Here is a 21,198-nt window from a genome sequence, read left to right as displayed (position 1 = left end):
AGGGGTAGAAATATTCTTTTGTTGGAGTTCAGTTTGTCCAATAAATGAATTACAAATTATTGTCATTTAGCCATCTTGTTTCATAGCACTTGGTCACCACTGCCCTTTCCTTGGGTACAGGCTGGAGATGCCCTGAAACTTTAAATATGAATAGACAAGTTCAACAATGCAAAAGCTCAAAAACAGTAAGACTTTAAGAAATGTGCTGCATGTTGTGTATTTCTTTCCATTTTTTGTAATAGGAGCAATCTTCCTGGTTAAATAGGTTTCAGACCCTTGCAATTTCATAAACACATATTTTTCCTTTGAGAGCTGGGCCTGATACTGCTTTTTCTGTAGAATAGTTGGTTTGTGTTGCAGACAGAGACTTTTAAGAGAGGACTCTAACAAGGGACCTTTTATAAAATTTTATTGAATGTTTGGTTTTAATTCTCAAAATAAATCAAATTGAGGTGAGATGTTGAATCTGATAACAGGAGGACAGAAGGTTTTAAAAAGCATGAATGAAGGCTTTATAGATTTTGTTTCACCCCTCCTTGCAGGTTACTCCACACCATACTGTGTGCTTCATTCTCTTCAGGTATGTCCATCCCTGAAGTGAGAGTAAAGCATACATTTGAAATTTCATATATTCCATTTTTTCACCTGAAAATAAGGTTTTCTTCTAGGCTGTTGCATGGAAAAATTCCTTCCCAGTATTTATTTCATCTTTGCATCTATCTAAGGTTTCTTAGATTTAACTGGGGCTTCTAATAATTAATGGACAGCATTTTATTCACATATCAATATATGTGTATATTTATATTGACTCTAGTGGTTCCCCACAACTCAACTGAGAGTGGACTCCTGCAGTAATTACTAAATACAATTTTGGCATTCCCTGTCCCAGACACCTTACAGCCTGGGGGAAAACAGGGAAAACACAGCAAGCAAAATAAAGAAACATGAAATGGAAGCCCAGAACCATCACACCCAGCAGCTTCCCAGGGCTTGGTGCAGTTGCTGGTGGGAGTGCTGGTGTGCCTGGGCTGTCTCAGGAAAGGAAGGATGGCCCAGCAGCTCAGGCAATGGGGATCAGCTTCTGTGCCTGCCCTGAGTCCCTGGGCACACAGGGGAGCTGGGACACTTCTCACAGTGATGCCTCTCTTCATCCCTGGAGGAATGAGTCACAAAAGTGAGGATGACAATTCATGTCTGTGTGCACAGGGGTCTCAGGATGAGGGAAGAGACGAGGATCGGACTCCATGTTTCACAAGGCTGATTTATTATTTTATGATATATATTACATTAAAACTATACTAAAAGAATAGAAGAAAGGATTTCATCAGAAGGCTGGCTAAGAATAGAATAGGAAAGAATGATAACAAAGGTTTGTGGCTCAGCTCTGTGTCTGAGCCAGCTGGGCTGTGATTGGCCATTAATTAGAAACAACCACATGAGCCCAATCCCAGATGCACCTGTTACATTCCACAGCAGCAGATAACCATTGGTTACATTTTGTTCCTGAGGCCTCTCAGCTTCTCAGGAGGAAAAATCCTAAGGAAAGGATTTTTCATAAAAGATGCCTGCGACACTTGTCTTCAGACACACAACTGCTAAATAAAAAATGCCCGTTGGAGGGAAAACCCTTTCTCTGCCGTGGGAGAAGTTTTGGGAAGATGCTTTATTTATTTATGTATTTATTGCTGGTTTCTGTGCTGTGTTGCTCCCCAGCCCATGTTTTCTCCTCTCTGTTTCTGTCTCCCAGCAGTTGTATGCTGCCCAGCTCGCTGCCATGCAGGTGTCTCCAGGAGGCAAGATCCCTGGCATTGCCCAGGGGAGCCTTGGTGCTGCCGTGTCCCCCACCAGCATCCACGCAGACAAGAGCACAACCAGCCCTCCTCCCAAGAGCAAGGTACTGTACCCAACCTGGGCCTCTGGGCTGCAGGAGCTGTGGCAGGGTGTCCCCCTGGAATGGGAGGACATTGTTGAAACATCTGGGAAAACATCTGGGAAGAATTCAGCTAAGGAACAGGGACAAAGCAGTCCTCTGTGGGTGACAGCAAGAGCTGGGTAAAAAATGTGTCCTTCCTTTTTGTTAGTGCCCTCCAGCATGATGTCCACGTCCTTCATCACGCCAGGAGAGATTCCTTGAGTTGACAGCAGTGTCTTGTTTGTACCCCAACAGTAAAGCAGCACAGATTAAAAATAACCAGACAAATAAATAATACCATTGTCAGCCCAGTGAGATACATGTTCAGGGAATGAGAGACATGGCTTGAAATCAGGAGCTGCTGTGTTGATGAATCAAGCTCTAGGTTGTCTCTTTTCTCTCTCCTTACTGCAGGGTTTCTGACTTCCTGTGGCTTTTCCTTGGCTTGGCCTCTCCTCTTAGAGGAAGAAATCACCAAGCTGTGCAATACTTGATTGTAGATTTTTGGGTTTTCTAAAAAGTGTTTGGTTACCCAGTTTGTGCATTTGACAAGAGGGGGAGTCGTGTGTGGCTGGCAGCTTGTAGATCTCCTGCACTTAAAGTCTAAGGGTTGAATTTGCTTCTCCTGTGCAGCAGGAAAGTGTCTCAGGAGATCTGAGGGGCACAGTGTGGATTTTGTGGCAATTGCAGGATTCCAAGGCCTGCCATATCTGCTGGTGACATTGAGCATAACCATTTTTACTGGCAGCTGTCGAGATCAGTTCTGTTCTCTCCTTTGTTTTATTGCTTTTCTGTATTTTTAGTTGTTCCAGTGCCTTTAGCTTGCAGCTCCGTAGGAGACAAACAGAACTTATTTTTCAAAGGCGGGGGGGGGGGGGGCGAAAATAAGCTAAAAAAGTGGGCCAGAAGGAAAGGAAGGGGGCTCCAAAAGGCTGTAGAATTGTGCAGAGTAAGTCCTGTGCTGCATGCTGTTTTCAATCTGCTGTGTGCCAGTTGGAGGCTGGGAGAGAGCGCGAGGGAAGGAGAGGGGATAATGCTGAGAAATGATAGAGTGGCTGTGACCTCCCAGCTCAGCCTGGAAATCCCAGACATTGATTTCACTTAGCAGTCCTGCTGAGAGAGCCGGGAGTTCAGCTGGGATAAAAGAACAAGGCTCTGTTCTAATGGTAATGGTGTGTGACAGACACATCCCTCTGTCTGTCCTCAGCAGCAGCGAGGTGGGAGCTGCACTCAGGGCACCTGACCTGCCTGGGCTGCTGGGCCAGTGCTGCTCTGAGCTCTGAACCCAGCCTAGGAGCACAGTTATTTATCATACTAAACGGTAAAGAAACCTTTCTGGAGCCCACAGCAATTAGAATAAGGCTTACACAATAGTGCAGCGGCCTGGCTCAGAAAACACATTGACAAATCCATCACAATGGCAGAAACTGAGGCTTATGTGTTGGAGCTAAACACCTTCCTTGGTGTCTGTGTGGACCTTTCTTTGCTTTTTCAAAGCTTGTTTGTGTTCAACAGCTCCAAAAGTTTATTTTCTTTGCTGATTTTTTATATGTAATTTTTTTCTAACTGTCGTCAGGGAATATGTCTTGAGTTTCATAGACTTTTTTTGATTTATTTTTTTTAAATCCCCATAAGCTATTTGGTTCCTGAAGTTAGTTTGTGGTGATCTTTCTCACTCTTATTGTACATCAGAGGAATAGTTAATGCCTTGGAATAGCTTTCAGTAGATGCTGTTTACTGAATCTCTGTTTTCAGCCCACAGTTTACACTGGCACAGCTTTGGTAATACCCTCGAGTGTTTGGAGACAAGGAGACAGCCTCACCTGAGAGTGTGTCAAGCTACTGGCAAACATCTAGGTCACTTCTGAAAAGCTGTGGCATTTTCTCCTCTCGTGTAGTGTTAAAGTTAGTGTGCTGCTCTTTGCAAGGATTCTTCAAAGTCAGCCTCAGCAGCAGATGGAACAACTGTTGGCTCTAGAAATGCTGAGAAGCATCAGGGGGAGTTTGCCAAGGATCATCCTTTAAATCTAGTAAGACTTGAAAACATCCCTGAAACTCCTCTAAGACCTTGGCAACTCCTGTCCTGGCAGGGCTTTTATCAGTGGCCCCAGCAGTGTTTGAGCACAGGCTGGCCCTGCTCTCCTTGCAGCAGCTGTGACCTGGAGAGCCCCATCCCTCTCCAGGCTCTGCCTTTCGGGGAGCCACGAGAGGGGCTGCCATTCTGCGTGCTGCACACATTCTGGCAGCCTTGGTGAGGAGCCCGAGCTGGGGCTGTGCACTCTTCCAAGGAGGAGAGCCTGCCAGCAGAGCTGAGGGAAGGAGCAGAGCTGTGGAGGCCGTCCAAGGAGAGGCGCGCGCGTCTTGCGGAAATGGGTTTCAGCACAGCTTCTTCTGGAGTGCTCAGAGGCAGCCGGTGTGCTGATCACACCATCCACATCCCAGCCTCCTCCTCCTCGTGCCCTGAAAGGCAGGTAGCTCTGGGCTTTGCCACGCTGGGCTGGATTTCCAAAGCCTGCCCGTGATGGTGCCGGTGCCCCCGTGCTGCCCTGCTCCCAGGTGGGGAGGGCAGGCAGAGGTGCAGGTAAGGACCAGGCAGAACAACTTCCCAGCCCCTCCCAGGGGTCATTTCAAGCCTCTTGCTTGTACAGGGCCAAGCACAAGATAAAATAGAGCAGTGTTATAGGCACTGTGTTTGTCTGAGCTGTGACCTGTGCCATGCCACCAGGGCTCCCGCCTGATAGCTCCAGCCCTCAGTGCCCTCAGATCAGGTGCTTTGTATCCTGCACAAGGACAGCAGCTCCACTTCTCAGTGCCTGCAGATCAGGTGTTCATACCTGCCTGAGCACAGCAGCTTCACCCCCACCTGTAAATGGTCAGGGCCCTGTTCATTCCTGCCTTTGTGTCTGGCTTTTTATGTGGCATGGATAAATACAGCATCTAGTGCCTGCACACTGCAATATTTTGGCCCTTTCCATGGAGCCTTTCAAGTGCAGTAGTTCTGGAGTGAGGTGTCAGTGCAGCTTGTAAATGCAGCTAAACATTCCCCCTGTTTAGTGGAGCACAGTGTATTGTCTGTAGCATCTGCTGTAAAACAGCAGCAATTCAGTGTGAAATGTGACAGGAGAGAATTCCTGGGCACTTTTCTTTTAACCTTGCTGTGGCCTCAGCCCTAACCCTACTCCCACTTGTGTCTCCATCAATGACAAGAGCACACAGATTGTCCAAATCAATTTTTTGTTCTATTCTATATATTCTGGCAGTGATGCTCTGCAGTAGCACCTGGGAGTTGTGACAAGGAAGGGAAATGTGTTTCAGACAAGGCAGGAGCAGGACTGAGCAGCTGGATACACACAGTCAGATTCTCCTCAGCTGCAATATTCAGAGAAATATCGATCTGAGTCTTTAACTGAAGAGGGTGCTTTAGTTTCACATTATCTGATCACATTATCTGATCACCAAAGTGAACACTTTGGATGGAATTTCCTTTGTGTCGCCTATGGGCAGCAATTCAATGGCCTTTGAAAGTTCTGGTGCTTGTGCAGATGGGCCTGGAGGTGGCCCAGAAGGTTCTGGTTCTCTCCAGAAGAACTCCTTCTGTGGGGAGCTGGTTGTGGATTTTCCTGTCCCAGCCATAACTGATGATGAGACTACCTAGTTTTGGTAGGAAATATTTTTTTATGAAAATATAGTGGAAAAAAAGAAAAGGAAATTCCTTTTCCTTATTTTCTTGTCTGAAGGAAATAAGAAAAAAGGCCCTAAAACAGTAAAATCTGTATCATCTCCATGATATTTCTGATTCTACTCCAGGCAAATTGTTGACTTGAACTTCATTTTCAATGGCCACTCTAAGCAACCCTGTTAAGTTGGGTGCATTTGTCTCCCTTCCTCTCATCTCTCCCTTTCATATGATGGTGCAGAATGTGGAATTTTATCCTGGAGAGATCTTGGGCAAACATTAGTCCCCATTATGTGCATCACTCACTTGCCACATGACTGAGTGTGGAGGAGCCTGGTGAAAAGTGGACATACAGACTCCTTGTGCCCTCAGAGCTGCTATTTTTGAACATGCTAATGGAAAGCATCTAATGTAAATTGATAAAATGCCTGTGTACAGGTGATTGTGTTGGAGGGGGACAAATTCTTATCCCTGAAGAGCAGAGAAGAGGAACCTGTCTAGAAGTAACCCACAGCACAATTGGGCCCCGTGTACTGATGGCAGTCCTTGTCCTGTTCAGTGGCTGGAGAGCTCAGAGCTGCTGAATGCCTGAATGCCAAGCAACAGGAAATTCAGGCATCCTCATTTTCAGCAGAGTACTGAGGTATTTTAGAACGAAGGACAGCAGTTCTCACTGAAGTGATGCAAGACACAGCATCCCTGATGAAACACTGGGCTATATTTACACAACTTTTATCTCCAGCATTTGCAAGCTCTTCTATTTTTGAGAGTTTCCAGGCTGGACACAATTCTTCATATGCCACTGATTTAAAAAAATAAATCCTTGCTAAATTAATCTATTAATCTTTTCAGCACCGGAATAACAATTAGCACTAGAATATTATACATCAGTACATCCAAAACATTTCCAGTGATTGCATTTCCCAATCCCCTTGCCAGAGCATCAAACAGGTCAGAAATAGCTGTAAGATAATCAAGGGAAAGTTTACAGTGCAGAGGCAGTGATGAGCAGGGAGCTGTAAGCTCGTCTGTGCTGTGCTCTTTTCTTCAGGCTCCCTGCCCATCTTGTAGTTAATAATCTCTTTACCTGGGAGCCTCTCTCCTTTGCTGCCCATGCTTTTGATCCTAAATAGTAAAATGGGGAGCTGGTGACAGAATCTTTGAAGTTGTTTTCCTCTTCCTTGCTCTCCTGCCTGTATATGACATGCAGGCATATAAACAATGACTTTTTAAACCATTTGCTGGAGCACAGGGAAATGATGAGTATTAATGGAACTTCTTAAGGTGCTTTTCTAAAATAGCAAATGGGCTCCAAACAATACAAGCAATATTAATAGCAGCATCTAAACGGCAGCAGCAGGGCCTTGCACAGCATTCTGCTGCCTAACAGCCCTCCTTACTTTCCTAAAAATAAATAGATATGTGGAGGGGCTCCTAGGATGAGCTGTCCACAGCTCCTCTTCCCTGATCCCGTGGCCTCACCAGCAGAGCTGCCAGGCAATTAACCCTTGTCAGGCTCAGCTGGCACTCCTTACAGTGAAAACTCAGAAGAAAATACAACAGGAAGGGGAAAAAACCTTACAAAATCTCTGATAGCAAAGCAGAAGTGAGATGCACAAGTATCAAGCAAGACTGCTTTATTCATGAGAGAGAGGTCCTCAGAAACCAGTCAGGGAGAGCAGAGGTGTAGAGCAAGGGGTAAAAAGCAGGCACCATGTCCTTTCTCTGCTGTTTTTTGCTGTTCTTGCTTTCTGAACCTGGTATAAATAAATAAAATTGGTGGGGAGGGCAGCAGGTAGTAGCTCTGATCAGTTTTGTGTCAGTGACCCCCATTCAGGTTACTCAGAAATACCTGAGCATTAATTCTCAGAAGCTTTCCTGACAGAACTGCCCTTCTTCTGTCAGTTGGAACTAAGAAATGGGAAAGAGCAAGAGGAGACTGGATTGGTCCCAAATAAGAAAACAGTGTCACAGAGTCAAGGGGTTTTAATGCTACTGAGAGAGCTGTTGAGCTGATGGTGCCAGTTGTCCACAAAGTCCTAAAAATAGCATTAAAGGGCTTTAGGAGAGCGTGCAATCTGGAGCTGCATAATGCAACAGAGAAAAAAATTGGTTTTTTCTGGTTGCAGTGGTTTTTGCTGATACTCCTTGCATTTTGGGTGGCCTTGGTCTGTGGGGAGAGTTAAAATATATTTAGCAGAAGGTCTTTATGCTGAAGAAGGGGAACCAGCCATGAGGAGAAATACATGAAGTTCCTTCTTCACTGTGGGCTGCTGAGTGCAGCAGCCCTGAAAAGATGGGGAGCCAATATTAGCTCTAAGTCAAATACAGATAACAAACCAGGGAGTTATGCCAATATCAGATTAATGTATCGTTTCCTTCAGAATGTGAAATTCTTGTTAGAGGTCATCCTTTATTCCAGAGATTTTTTAGCCATCCTTTATTCCAGAGATTTGGTTTTCATACTCTGGGCTGTTAAGAGTCTCTGAATCCAGGGATGTGTTTATCCAGGAGCACAGGTGATGGCAGTGCAGCAATGTCCCTGTCTCGTGGATTAAAGGGGGAGCTTGGCACCAAGCAGAGAACTCTCACTCTCCCAGATAACTCCAGAGAGGAACCAGGTACTTCAGGTCCTGGGAAATTAAATCTTGAAAGGGAATTAAATCTTCCCTTTTGCAGCTCCAGACCAAGTGTTTGAGCATTTCCCTGTGTGTGCCAATAGCCAAAAGAAAAGTACAAAGGCTGTGTTGGCAGCTGTGTGTAGTGGCAGCAGCAGAGCCACCTTTTATCAAATGTACAACTCCTTTTCAACACAGGAAGGGAATTTCTGAGGTGGTGGAATGAAGTCCCAGTGTGATCAGTCTGACAGAAACTGCTTGTTTTGTCTGCACAAGGGTTTGTATCCTCACTGCATGCTGGATTTGAAATTAGCTCCTCCTGACATGCTCTGACAGAATGCAGCTCGAAGGAAGCAGCAGGGAAATGCGTCGTGCAGGAAGGATTCCTGAATGATAATCACCTAACAAGGGAGCTCCAAAAATATTTTAATCTGAAACATTTTAATCTCTAATCCCTGGTAGCTGTGGATATCTGAAAAGAAGCAAAATTTAGCAGCAGAGTGGAAAAATCAGTTTTCTTCTCAAATTCAACAAGACAGTTTCTTTTGGATTAGTATTAACTTTAGATTTACATGAAGTGCTTGGCAACTTTTCACTCAGGTTTCTCAGAACTACACATGTGCTGTACAGAAGGCAGTTTGAATTGTTCAGTGTAAAATGAGCTGTTGCAAAAGAGGGATTCAGAGACATTGTGTGGAAAGCATGTACACATATTTTTCAAAGCAGTGTGGCTACATGTTTTGGTTTTATAATGGAGCTTCCTTAAGGTCCAAGGTGCTGAAGTCTTGTGAGTATGTAAGAATCTCATTTAAACAAAAATCTTCATGTTGTCATGCCTGAAACTTAGAGATTGGTATAAATATATCTCAAAGGCTTAGAAAGCAGCTAAGAAAATAATCTGTGAGTTACTTTTTATTAAAGTGGGATTAATTTTGAGTCTCAAATGATAGAAGATTTCATCTTGACAATTCTGCTAAGACATAAATACCTCACAGCAGAATTAGACTTTCTAGTGTAGAATCTCCCAGGAAAAGTGTCTCAGTAGTATCCAAAGAGAAAATCCAGGGAGTATCCAAAGAACATCAGAGGCAGACGAGCTGCTGAGACAGGATCTACCATATGAAAACTGGTTTAAAACTTCACTCTTGCTCACGTGTCCTCATCCATTAATGCTGTCAGTGTGGATTCCAATGTGTATGTTTTGTGCTAATGAATGAGTTCAGTTTCTGTTTGCTACATTTTTCCTTGCTGCTTGTAAAGCAAAGATAAGCTATTGCCAGAACTGGTTAAACAAAAAAACAAAAAAAAAATTAGGAAAAAATTGTTTGATAAAAGATTTCTGAGTACCTTGGAGGGGAAAACCACGTCTCTGGTGGGAGCAGCACAGAGAGAGATTTTCAATTTAGAGTCGTGATGTTACAAAAGTATTTTAATTTTTGAGGTATTTCATAAGTTTGAGGTATTTCATAACTAAAGCAGCTTTAATTCAGTGTACAATTAGGAGAAAACATATGTATGTAGCAATGCTGGAGAGCATTTTTGTTGTGTGGGTCCTTGTGAATGTCCTTCTTTGCAAAGGTGGCTCTCTCAGGGAGAGCAGTCATTCCAGGTCACTGATTATTTTTATCTTTAGCCATGCTAGGAGCTGTATAGGCTCCAGGTTACAGCTGTAAGTTAATATATTTTGAATTGAGCTTGTTGGTTGCCTCAGTCAATCTTGAGCTCTGCTAATCTAAACTCTTGGCTTTTTTCTGCTTTGCTTGCAGATCAGAGTGACCCCTTTTTGTGCTTAAATCCAATACTCTTGGTCTTCTCTGAAATGATCTTCTTTCCTTTTCTGGGTACTCTCCTCCTAGTGTCAGATATCCACAGGAAATAGAGTCTGCAATTAAAACCTTGAAATTAATTAATTTATCTCTATTTGTTTATTACTTTTCATTTGTATAAATTATATCTCATTTGTATAAATGAGTGGATAGTCTGTACCTTCAACATTTTCTGTAAAGGCACAGACCAAGTTTGGGGTGAGGAAAACTCAGCACATGCACACACACAGAGACCTTGTGCACACTGACACACAGATAATGCTGAGGTTAAAAATCTCACATTTGCACAGCTCTCAGCAGTGGGACATGTGAAATCTCAAATGTGGTGTGTCCTGCTCCTGCCTTTCCTGTGCTGATGCTCCTCACCCCAAATGGGGATGGTTCAGTGCAGGCTGGAAGGATTCCCATGATGGCATCTTTGGGACTCACTTTGTGAACCCCTCTGGGCTCAGGCAGAGCAGATAATGCTGTGTAAATATGTGTTATTACTGGTATAAAGGAGATAAAATTATCTTGTGCTTTCCAAGTGCCCCAGTGTCTTGTCTTGATGGTAATTAACTGGTGACATACACATTGAGTCAGTGCTCTAGGATTTGTGCCCAGAATAAGTCACAGAAACACTGCAGCTTTAGCATAGGAGAAAAGGGTGAAGGGGGCTTTTTTTTTTCCTTTTTTTTTTTTTTTTTCTTCTGGATAAGATATGAAAACTGCCCAGAGCTGGCCCTGTTCAGAAAAAGCAAATCAGTCTCTTAGAATTCTTTTTTTAAGATGTCAACTTCCCTCTCGTACACTTCTGTGTGGACAAAGAATGTCTCAACATCTGCATTGAAGTCATCATTAAAATAAAAGGAGATCTGTAGACATCAGCTCTGAATCATCAAGAAATGGCTCGTGGGTAACCTTTGACACAGCTGAACCTCCTGGAGATGAGCCAGAGCTGGATTCTCTGCCTTCAGTGGAGCCAGTAGGTGCACTGGAGGTCCCTTCCCTCTGCCTGTCTCCCTTTCCATCTCTGACAGTGTCAGCTTCTGGGAGGTAGAAGTGCTCTGGCTGAGTGATGGAAATGCATTTGGATGTGTTCTTAAATAGACATTTGTTTTATGCCTGAAAAGAATAGGTTGGTCTTAATAGTGTGGTGCTGGGGGATTTTAAAGGTATTTTGTGAGGCAGTTGTCAGCATTACAAAAACTATTTTAACCAATTGTTTAGGCTTGAGGAGCAGCATGGAGTAGCTATTGTGTGTGGTTGCATGCATGTTCCCCAGAAATCACAGGGAAGGGGTAGATAAAAATCTGCCTAATTTGACATAATGGAATTTTAGCTTTCCTGTGATCTGACTTCAAATTCCTGCTGAGTTTCTACAGTGTAACAAAAATACTAGTTTGCTGTTGTTAATTTTAATTTCTAAGATGCAAGGTTTTAAAAGGAGCTGAAAGTATTCAGCATCTCATGGGGACAAACTATGAGTCTTACTAATGAATCCAGCAATTAGTGGTTCATTGTGCCTGCCAGCAATTTGGCCCCAGTTCTGGTCCTGATGGTGATTTCATTTCTGCTGGTGTGAAGCAGGAACGGGATCTGAAGCCTTGTGCACCAAGGGGGGCTGAATACTTCTTCAGCACTCTTCTGCATTCAGCAGCAAATACAATAAACACAGGTAGGGTCAATATATATAGATATAGATTATTAGATATAGATAGATATTGAGATGTAGATGATATAGATATAAATATAGATAGATATAGATATAAATATGGATAGATAGATATAGATATAGATATATAGATATAGATAGGAAGAGGAAGAGAGAGAGAGAATTAAGTATATAGCATCAAGAGTAGTTCCCAAACTTAAAGGGCTGCAAATGTTGCTGTTGCCATGCAGTTTCACAGACAAGTCTGATGTTTGCCCAGCATGGAATAAACCCTTTTCATGGGTGGAAGGTTGTCTTGTCCCCAGTTTTGTGGGAGAGTTGAGACAAAGGGGTGCCCCTTTGCCTTCTGAGCCATGTGCTCTTGTGCAGAACACTAGGATTTATATTTGGTGCCATTTTATGGTAACTTCACAGGGATGTAAGTGGCTGTGCACAGAAGGTTAGGTAAGGAGTGGCTCACTCAAATTCACAGAGAAAGTTTATTGTAAAGTCAGGAGCTGTACCTGAGTGTCTTTGGGATGACCTGAGGGATCAGCAAATGAAAAAAGGCCTGGCTGCAACAATTCCAGCCATTCCCAGGAGACGTTCTCTCAAGTAGTTGACCCCACATATGGGATCATGGATGGGGTACAAGAATTAAACAAATCCTTCTCTGAGTGCAGTATTTACCGAATTGTGTGTTGGCTTTCAGCATTCCCTAGAGTACCTTCAGCTCCCTCCAGTTTCTGCAGCTGCTGGTTAGATTTCATCTTGCTGCTAAAAGGAGGTGAGACATAAAGATATCCAGCAGGATCAAGTGCAAATTCATTTTGATTTTAGTGATCTGGGATGTTTTCAATGGCATGCAAACATTAAAGACAGAGGAGCTTTGTATTGATAGCTTTCCTTTGACAAGCTATTAGCTGGAAAACCAAATTGTCAAGCAGGTCATGGCTACAGTAGCAAAGCAGATTTTGCCATTTTTGTAGCAGTTGTATCTGTACATAAATGCAGTGTACATTATCCTTGCACTGCATATTCCTGGGGCTGTACTTGCTGCCTCTCCTAGTGAGAAATCTGCCTAGGCTGCATAGAGATATCCAAAGTCACAGAAAACACAGGTGTTTTTTGAAAAGGAATTTCTTAGCCCCCTGCCAGTTGTCCAAGCTGTTTGAAATCTCTTTTCTTTCAAGGTCTTTGGACTTGTTTCTTCTAAAGTTTTCAACAGCTGGGGTTTTTTTGTTTTGGTTTTTTTGGGTTTGTTTTGTTTGGTTGGTTTTTTTTTTGAGGGGTGGGGGAGGACTGGTTTTGTTTTGTCTTTTTTCCACCTGAATCTTAGCAACTGTGAGCATCCCTGCCTCTCCTGCCCGACCACAGCAGGATGAGGGGTCTGTTGCTAATTTGTTTTGATATGGTTCTCTTTGGTGTGTATTCTTTTTGAAATTAATTCCTTTTGCAGGTGTGGGGTTAGAGGTGGTGGTGTGCTCCCAGCGAAGGTGTCATCCACCACAGAGAGGAGGTGGGAGGCTTTGATCACTGTGGCTTCTGTTTTCTTGTTGTTCATTTAAAATGTACCAGTTTGTAATGCTGTTTGGCTTTGCAGGTCCTTGTTTTATTTCCTTCCAAGTCTTCCCCCATCCTTGCAGGTTTGTTGTTTTTATTGCTGCTCATTCTGCCTAATGTTTATGGGGATTATTCCTTGCAAGGTGGTGGCTCCAGGTTCAGTTTAGGCAGCAACAGAATCCAGTCCAATGTCTATTTCCATTTCTAAACAGCTTTGTTATGGGTGGAAGAGGGCATCAATAGGGACACAACTCCACACGTTCAGAATTATGCAGAAAGGATTTAAAAAACCAAAATTAACCAGGGCACTGACCACTACGGTTTCCACCCAGCACAATTTCAGGAACAGATAACCACAGATCAAACTGTCTGACCTCTGTCTGCTTTCCTTGGAACTCGTTTTGAAGCAGCTGGACATTTTAGAAGGTTCAGTGCAGTATCAGAGGAACTCCCAAACACTGCTCTGAGGAAGAGTGGCTCTGCTCTTCCTCGTGACTCAGCTTTTACTCACTGTGTGAGATTAGGCAAATCATTCAGCCACTTTGTGCCTTATTCTTCCCAGCTGGAAAATAAGGAAAAAGCTGTCAGAGTAATTACGAGCTCTAATTAATTAATATTTCCTACGGTACACTGGAGAAGTGATTTTTTTTTTCCCCTCCTGCACTTTATTGGTCCCATATATTTCAGTGGGGACAGTTTGGGAGAAGCAGTCTTCAGAGGAAGAATCCTTTCCCTTCCTTTGCCCCACAATGTTGTGATCCTCTCTAATGATTTTTACTGCATGTGAAGTGATTTTCATGGTGAAAATTGTGAAAAATCAGTTGTCATCTTCCCCTGCAGATTTGCAGTGCCTGCATCAGTCCCTGCTGATCTGTGCCTAAATCACTCCTCCTGCTTAGCCTCTGACCTGAGCACTTCATGAATAAATAACCATATACATAATAACATTATTATAATTATTAATGTTATTAATAAATAACATTATTTATAATAACATTATAAATAGGTGGAGCAGTGCTGTGAGAAATTCAGCTGAACAATAGATGCAAAAAAAGCCAACAGCAGGGCCCAGGTTTGGCATGAAGCACAGACGAGGAGAATCCCAAGTGAATAGTCTTTCTGCCCTGGCTCCTGTTTTATCCCTACTCAACATGGACCCTTCTCATGTCAGGACCAGCCTGGCAAGGTTTGCTCAGCTTCACTGGGGCTTTTCTATATATGAGGCTGCTGAGTTAAATTTTCACTCACTTAGAGATGCAGATGGGAAGGAGGTTTTTCTCTATGAGGTGCAAGTAAAGGCTAAAAGCTCTTTGTTCCTGCAGTTTATTTTCGTGCTGGACTAAAAATGCTCTTCCTGGGTCCTCTCAGCAAGGTGGTGAGCAACTCTCACTTCTGCTGTTTCCACTCCAACAGAAGAGCAAATGCCCAATTAGAAGAATAATGGTGATAGGACTAAGTAATTTACTTCTGTGTGGATGAAAACAAATGCTGAAATTTGGGTCTGCATTGGGATAAGCATCTATAACTCATCTGGTTTCCCTAGAGGTTGGTGGGGACTGAAAACTCATGTTCAAGGAAAATGAGCCTGGAAATCTCCTACTGGCTGCTTTCCTCAAACACATTGTGCTATTTGTCTGTGGAGATTACCAGCAGAGTTCACAAGGATGCTTGGGCATTTTGACAGTCCAAAGCCAGCCAGGAGCTGCAAGTGTGCTTTGGAGGATTTGTCTCTGAAGATTTGTGAAACTAAACAAATGCATTTTCAGTAAACACGTAGCAGGCTGTTCATTCTGCTCAGCTGCATGTCCTGCTGTGTTCTCTTGGCCAAGCAGCCACGGGACCCCAGAGGGCAAGGTCCCAGTGCAGTGTTCCCTGGAGACCTTTAAAGAGCTGGTTCTGTGTGCAGAGGTGTGAGCAGATGAGGACATCCTTTGTCCCAGGACATCCCTGGACTCAGACTTTGGAGAGCAGTACTGCAGTTCTCTCCCTAAACACTACTGCTTTTGGGCTGCCCTGCAGCTGAAACATCCCACTCTTCATGGCAGGGTAGCAGCAGGACTAAAGGGATCCCGGAGTTTTGTGGTTTCTCTCTGTTATTTCAGCCTCTGTGTTCTGTGCCTGACAGGACAGGTGCTGTAGAGTGAGTTCTGTGTGTCACACACACAAAGGTGTGGACTGGAGGGAAGGAGTCTGCCATCTCATGAACAGCTCACTCTGCATGCTGCTCTCTGTCCTTCCTGTATCTGTTGGGGAATTCTGCATCCAGCTTTGCTAAACACAAACCAGCCAGCAGCCCTCTGCTTTTCAGTGTGACAGTGTGCAGAGCAGGCAAAACCAGAGCTTGGGCTTTGCAGGGCAGCAATTTATGGTGTCTGACTTCTTTCCTGGCAACTCCACTCCTGTAGAGAAAAAGGAAAGGGGAGGATGTTAGGGATCTCTCTGAGAGGAAGAAGTCCCAGGATGTCCTCCCTGAGAGTCCCTGGTGTTGCAGAAGAACACTGGGGGAGATGTCCTCTCTGTCCCAGGTGCTACAGAGCAGATTCCCTTGCTGTGCTCCTGCACCACTTCTCTCCATGAACAAGGGTGGAAGCTGTGCAGCAATCCTCCCAGTGTGTAAATCACCCTTGGGGAGTAATTTATTCATTGAGTGGTTCCCTATATGCAGAGCAGAGAACAGAAAGAGTATTTGTCACTAGTGTAAGGCAGCTCAGCTTCCCCCTTTGTTTTGAGCCCCATGAATAAGAGTATTTGGGCAGTGTCAGTAAAGTATTAACTTGGGTTGGATAACATGCCCTGAGTCCAGAAAGTACTTGCCTCCTGAGAGAAACTCATGCAGGAAAAGATATTCAGCAAAGGAACACCAATAAAAAAAATAAATAAATTAAAAATGCTGCTCTGGATATAGAAAAAAATCCAGGCAGAGATCTTTCTGCACCATCACAGAAGTAAAGGTCTGTGCAGAACCAGAAGGAAGGAACACTGTTTTTCCTCATACCTGCCCTCATCCTTCTCTTCAGTGCCTTTTCCTTTCTAACCAGAGTCTGGTTCTACTATTGCTACTGAAACTTGTGGGCAAGCATACGATGAAGGGACTTCTCTGAACCTGAAGAATAATTCTGCTGTGTTTATTACAGTCTCATAACCAAGATACCTGGCTTTATGTCTCGTATGTGTTTTTCTACATAGTTAGAGAAATTTCCACCTTTGCAGGAAGGGACACATTATTCTTAATCAAAACTTGAGAATGTGGCAGGAGGAGGTACAGCTGCAGATGAGCATTATCTAATTCACCCATCCTGTCATGTGAACATCCCTGCTTAATTTAATACAATTATTTCATCAGCGAGGATAATATCAGCAGCATGATTCATTTATACAACATGGTTCACAACTGCCTTTACCCCTTGGCTCCTTATTATCACTCCTGATAGTTCCACCATGAGTGGCTCCAGGAGCAGGGGAGGTGAAGGAAGCTGCCAGCCAGTGTCTTTGTGTGAGTGTGTGGACAGCTGTATTCCTAAGGGAAACTGATTCCAGAGGGTTTTCTTTGCATCTCTGCTGTTGTAGCTCGGTTCCTTATATTGGTTAGACATTTTTGGATAAGCAGGAGTCTGGATAAGCCACTGAGTGGCTGCATTGTTCAGTGGGCAACAATAGCATCATTGTCTTCTGCCCCAGACATGCCAGTGAGTGCTCCATATTTTGCATTTCTATTGAAATTAAGATCTCCAGGAAACAGAACCAGGGTGGGGGAATGAGGCTTTGTTTCTGTTGAGGTGGCAGAGGCAATCTTGTAGAAGCCCCCCCCTCCCTGGCTTCTTATTTCTGACTCATTTGGCTGTAATTTGTACTGTCAAGGTCATTTAAATAGGCAGCAAGACGTGGTGAATGTGTTCCCAGAGGTCATGAAAAGCCTCTTTAGCAGAGCAGGCTGGGCTGTGCTTAAGCCAGGTCATTTAAGCACATTTGTATTGCCAGTCAGATGATACCCAGAGCAGTTGATGGTTTTGTAATAAACCCTGCAACCTGGGCTTGCAGCGTGTGCCACAGTGGGATCCAGCACTCGGGTTTAAAGGACAGTACAGTAATTCAGTGGCTGTGTTTTAATAGTACACTGCCCTTAAAATGTGTGAACAGGAGTGAGATTATCAAATCCTAATGAATTGTCTGGGTTCCTCACCACCAGCCCCACCCCCCTTTCCATTCTCTAGACTGGTTTATTCATGTGGGATATCAGCCTTTTATTCAGCTCTTGGTGTTGAAATAGTGCCATTTTTAATAAATGGTTTAGAGTGTTTCTCCAAATCAGATTTTATCCCCTTCTTTTCCCATATCTATTCTCCGTGGAGATGAATTAACCTTTTATCCTAGGAGGAAGTAAATAGAGACAGCATGATGGCAAGATTAGCAAAGACATCATTTCAGCCAGATATTCCAAGGCTGCTGACTGAGAGTCAGAATTCCTGGGTCTGTCTGAAGCTCTGCTGCTGTCCCTGCCTGGCTGTGGCCAAATCCCTTCCTTTTCCCCCTCTTTCACTTTTCCTGCCATGTTAATGAGCATTTTGTGTTAACCTATAGCATTTTACCTTTCAAAGGACCAAGCATACCTTTAAAAGCAGTGTGATCCACACTCAGCTTGCCAGCAGCATTTCATTTGTGTGGCATGTCAGGCACTTGAACTTGGAGATTTTCTGTGGCTGAAGTTTGAAGTGTGACAGCTCAGAGTTATACTAATCCAGGTTGAGTGAAGCTACAAAATATTTTGAATATTCAATGAATATTCAAATGAATATTTTACTTACTCCCAAATATTCAAGTAAAATATTCAATGGATATTTTACTTACCCCAAATTCTGGTGTACGTGGAGGGTTCTTTCTTTCCTCAAATACTTAGATACAACCTGGGAAAAAAACCTAGAGAAAATCAAGGATTTAAAGTTCCCTGAATCCAAGTTTTGGTTAATGAATCTTGCAGTCCTGGGAAGCAAATCAGTTCTCCCTAAAGCAGCAACTGTTGTGACCCAGCTGTGATGCAGGGGATGGGAATCTCTTTGCCAGTGCTTTGCTTTCTGTGGGTACACTTTATTAGCCCCTCTTCCTGTGTTTTTGCTTATGCTTTATTTTCTACATTTATTTTGTGCCTGTGTGAATTTTGTTTTGTAAGACAAATGTGCTACTTTAAAAGAGGCATTTCATAACTTTTAATCAAGATCATACTTTATTTTCATCACATTTGTGTTTATATCATTACAAGCCTTTTGGGTCTTAACGTCTTCTAGTCTCAGCATTAATGTTTTGGCTGATATATAAATAAATGTTTGACTTTAACTCTTTAAAAAATCCTGGCTTGGGAAAAAAACCCACCTTTTCAATGTCATCTTAGAATAGCTGCATTTCAAAAAAAGGCAGGGACCAATCAATGCTTTCTCTAATAAAAACTGAGTGCAGGGAGTAATCCTAGATTCTGTGATCCACTGCATAAAATCAAGTCTCCTGGCTGTTGAAAGATACCATCTACCTGAAGGGAAGATGCTACATCTGGACTTCATCTTTTATGTCTCTTACTTGCCCAAGCAGTCTGGCATAATTGGGAAAATTCTGCTAATCTGTAATGTGTCAGAATGTTAGCTGGGAGATTTTATAGTTAAAAAATAAAGGTGGACTAGCATCTAATTCTTATTGGGGTTACACAGGCTCAGATCAGTAATGAAGACAGCACAGTTCTTGGTTTAAGCTGGAAGAGCAGAGGATTCTGAATTGATGGCTGCAGAAAGGGACAAGAGTAACTTGTTTCACTGGCTGGAGTGAAGATCCTAACAATCATCTTCACACTTAGCACAATTGTATGTTATTACTTGTCCTCCAGATATTTTTTAGAGTCCTTTGGAATAAATCAGTGTAGTTCCACTATTGTAAAGGAAATGACTGAAGTTATTACCAAATCCTGATGCAACGCAGGATTTTTAATGCATTTGACTTCCAGCGAGGATTTGAGAATGCTCTTGGAAATAACAGAAGTAAAAATGTTATGAAGACCAAACAGTGAAGTAGTATCGTTTTGTAAATATATATAATAGCTGAAAATTGTTTACTTATCCTCCTTTATGAGAAGCAAGCTTCTGTGACCTCCGATTAATTTACCATTAGCCTGAGCACACAATGAAAGTGAATGAAGGGGCAATTTGGAATGACATTTATCAGCTCTGGAGCTGTCGGCTTCTATTATTTCCACAAGGCCTTATATTTCTTGGCTTCAGAGAAGGCTGTGCTGACTTGAATGAAGAGGAGCATTCTTACTCCCAGGAATAGTTGCAACACAAACAGCCTCATTGCTTGATACCTACAGTGGGGAAAAACCGCTCGCATTAAACGAGATCAGAACCACCCTGGAGCAGTGGACTTGGACAGGACCTTGCCTTCACACCAGGTTGAAAAAAAGGGAACAGAAGAGCTGAGAAAAGGGAGAGGGAGCAAGAGGAGGGAAGGAAATAAGCTTTACAGGGATAGGATGGCTGAGGGACAGAGGATGAGGCTGAAGAAGCCTTTCACAATGGGGATTTGGGTTGGAACCCACGCTGCCTTTGCCATGGTGAGAGCCATCCCCACCAGGACTTGCTGCTCCTGAGCTGCTGCTGCTCTGCCAGATTTCTCTGGGCAGAGAGCACCTTGCAGCTTTCTGCACCATAGCTGAGACAGATCAGCCCCTTCTGGTGAGACTTTCAGCAGAGGTCAAGAATCCAACGTGCATGGAAACCAAACCCTCTTGGGCTGAGCGGGAGCAGGTCTGTGGGCAGGTTTGCTTTGCTGCTCAGGCTGAGTTCCAGATAAATACATGGCTTGGCTGTTCAGGGATCCTTCTCTGGCACAGGGTCACTGTCTTTGGTGGGTTTGTTGGCTCATTTGTACTCAAAACTTCAATGCAACTAACTCAGTACCGATTTCACAACACTACAGTTGGAATGTTGTGAGACTTCTTTATTTTTTAATTGAAATCAGGGGAGCAGCAAAGCAAATCCCCTTCCATTTGGCTGGTATTTTATTTTACTCTAATTTTATCTTTATCTATTGTATTCTACTACAATGGATTTGTATTTCTGTAAAGTAACAAATCCCTTCTAAAAATGTCGAATATCAGTTTTACTGGTGACATTTTGAACCCTGCAGCCTAAATCTCCTGGCAGATCAACAGAACTCTGCCATCTAGGTAACTAATTCACTTCTGGGAGTGTAGTATGTAGGCTCCTGAGGCAATTCTATGCAGTGATTTTTTTCCCATTTATTTTATGCACAAGTTGCCTCTAGGATGGCTTCAGCATCACTTTAAGGATGACAGCTTTGTCCACTATGCCTCTGATAATGTTTATCTGCTATGACTGTCACAAAACTGTAGAAATATAGCCAAATGTAGAAATATAATCAAATATAACAAAGGTGCTTTGCTCAGAGGCAATGGAAAAGTTGCATGACAGAGATTTGTAGATTTGTCTTTATGTTTGGAGACATCTCCATCATAGTTCCATGAGCAATAGCAGCTGTAAAATTCCTTCTTTCCTGTGTGGAAAAGAATCACTGTTACATGATAGTTACAGAGACTTTGGTGATAACAGTAAAACACTCAAACACCAAAAAAAAAAGCTCACAAAAACCGAAAGCTGAGTCTAATCTCACTCAGCTTTGCACTGTTGTAAGTAAGTCAGGAATAATTCTATAAAACTAGATGTAGTTACAATTTAGGGAGGCCAGAATCAGTTTCCCAGTGCCTAGAGCTGGAGCCCAGCTGTCTGTGAAGCACTCCTTGTAGCTAAAGGATGACTTCTCTAAGTCACAGTGTCAGACAAGAGCCAAGCTATTATGTGATGATTTGATCTAATATCACATCCATTAGTTCTGCTTATTTAAAGTCAGTTAAAATCACTTCTAAAATGTTCCCCTTGTTGAAAATCCTTTTCTCCCTTCTCTGTTGTTTTTTT

The 21,198-nt window shown here is 43.1% G+C and overlaps 1 protein-coding gene across 1 annotated transcript in view; it reads left to right on the top strand.

The window, feature by feature from the left end:
• Window positions 1-21,198, top strand: part of SOX5 (SRY-box transcription factor 5) — a 279,452-nt gene that overhangs the window by 222,562 nt on the left and 35,692 nt on the right. The window contains exon 9 of the mRNA XM_066549577.1: window positions 1,748-1,894. Coding sequence (XP_066405674.1) covers window positions 1,748-1,894 — 147 coding nt within the window. The remainder of the gene's footprint in view (window positions 1-1,747; window positions 1,895-21,198) is intronic.

Source organism: Molothrus aeneus, chromosome 5 (genome assembly GCF_037042795.1).
Source record: "Molothrus aeneus isolate 106 chromosome 5, BPBGC_Maene_1.0, whole genome shotgun sequence".
NCBI classification, from domain to species: Eukaryota; Metazoa; Chordata; class Aves; order Passeriformes; family Icteridae; genus Molothrus; species Molothrus aeneus.
Note: the sequence above shows the minus strand (reverse complement) of the source record. Positions and strands in the feature narration are given on the sequence as shown.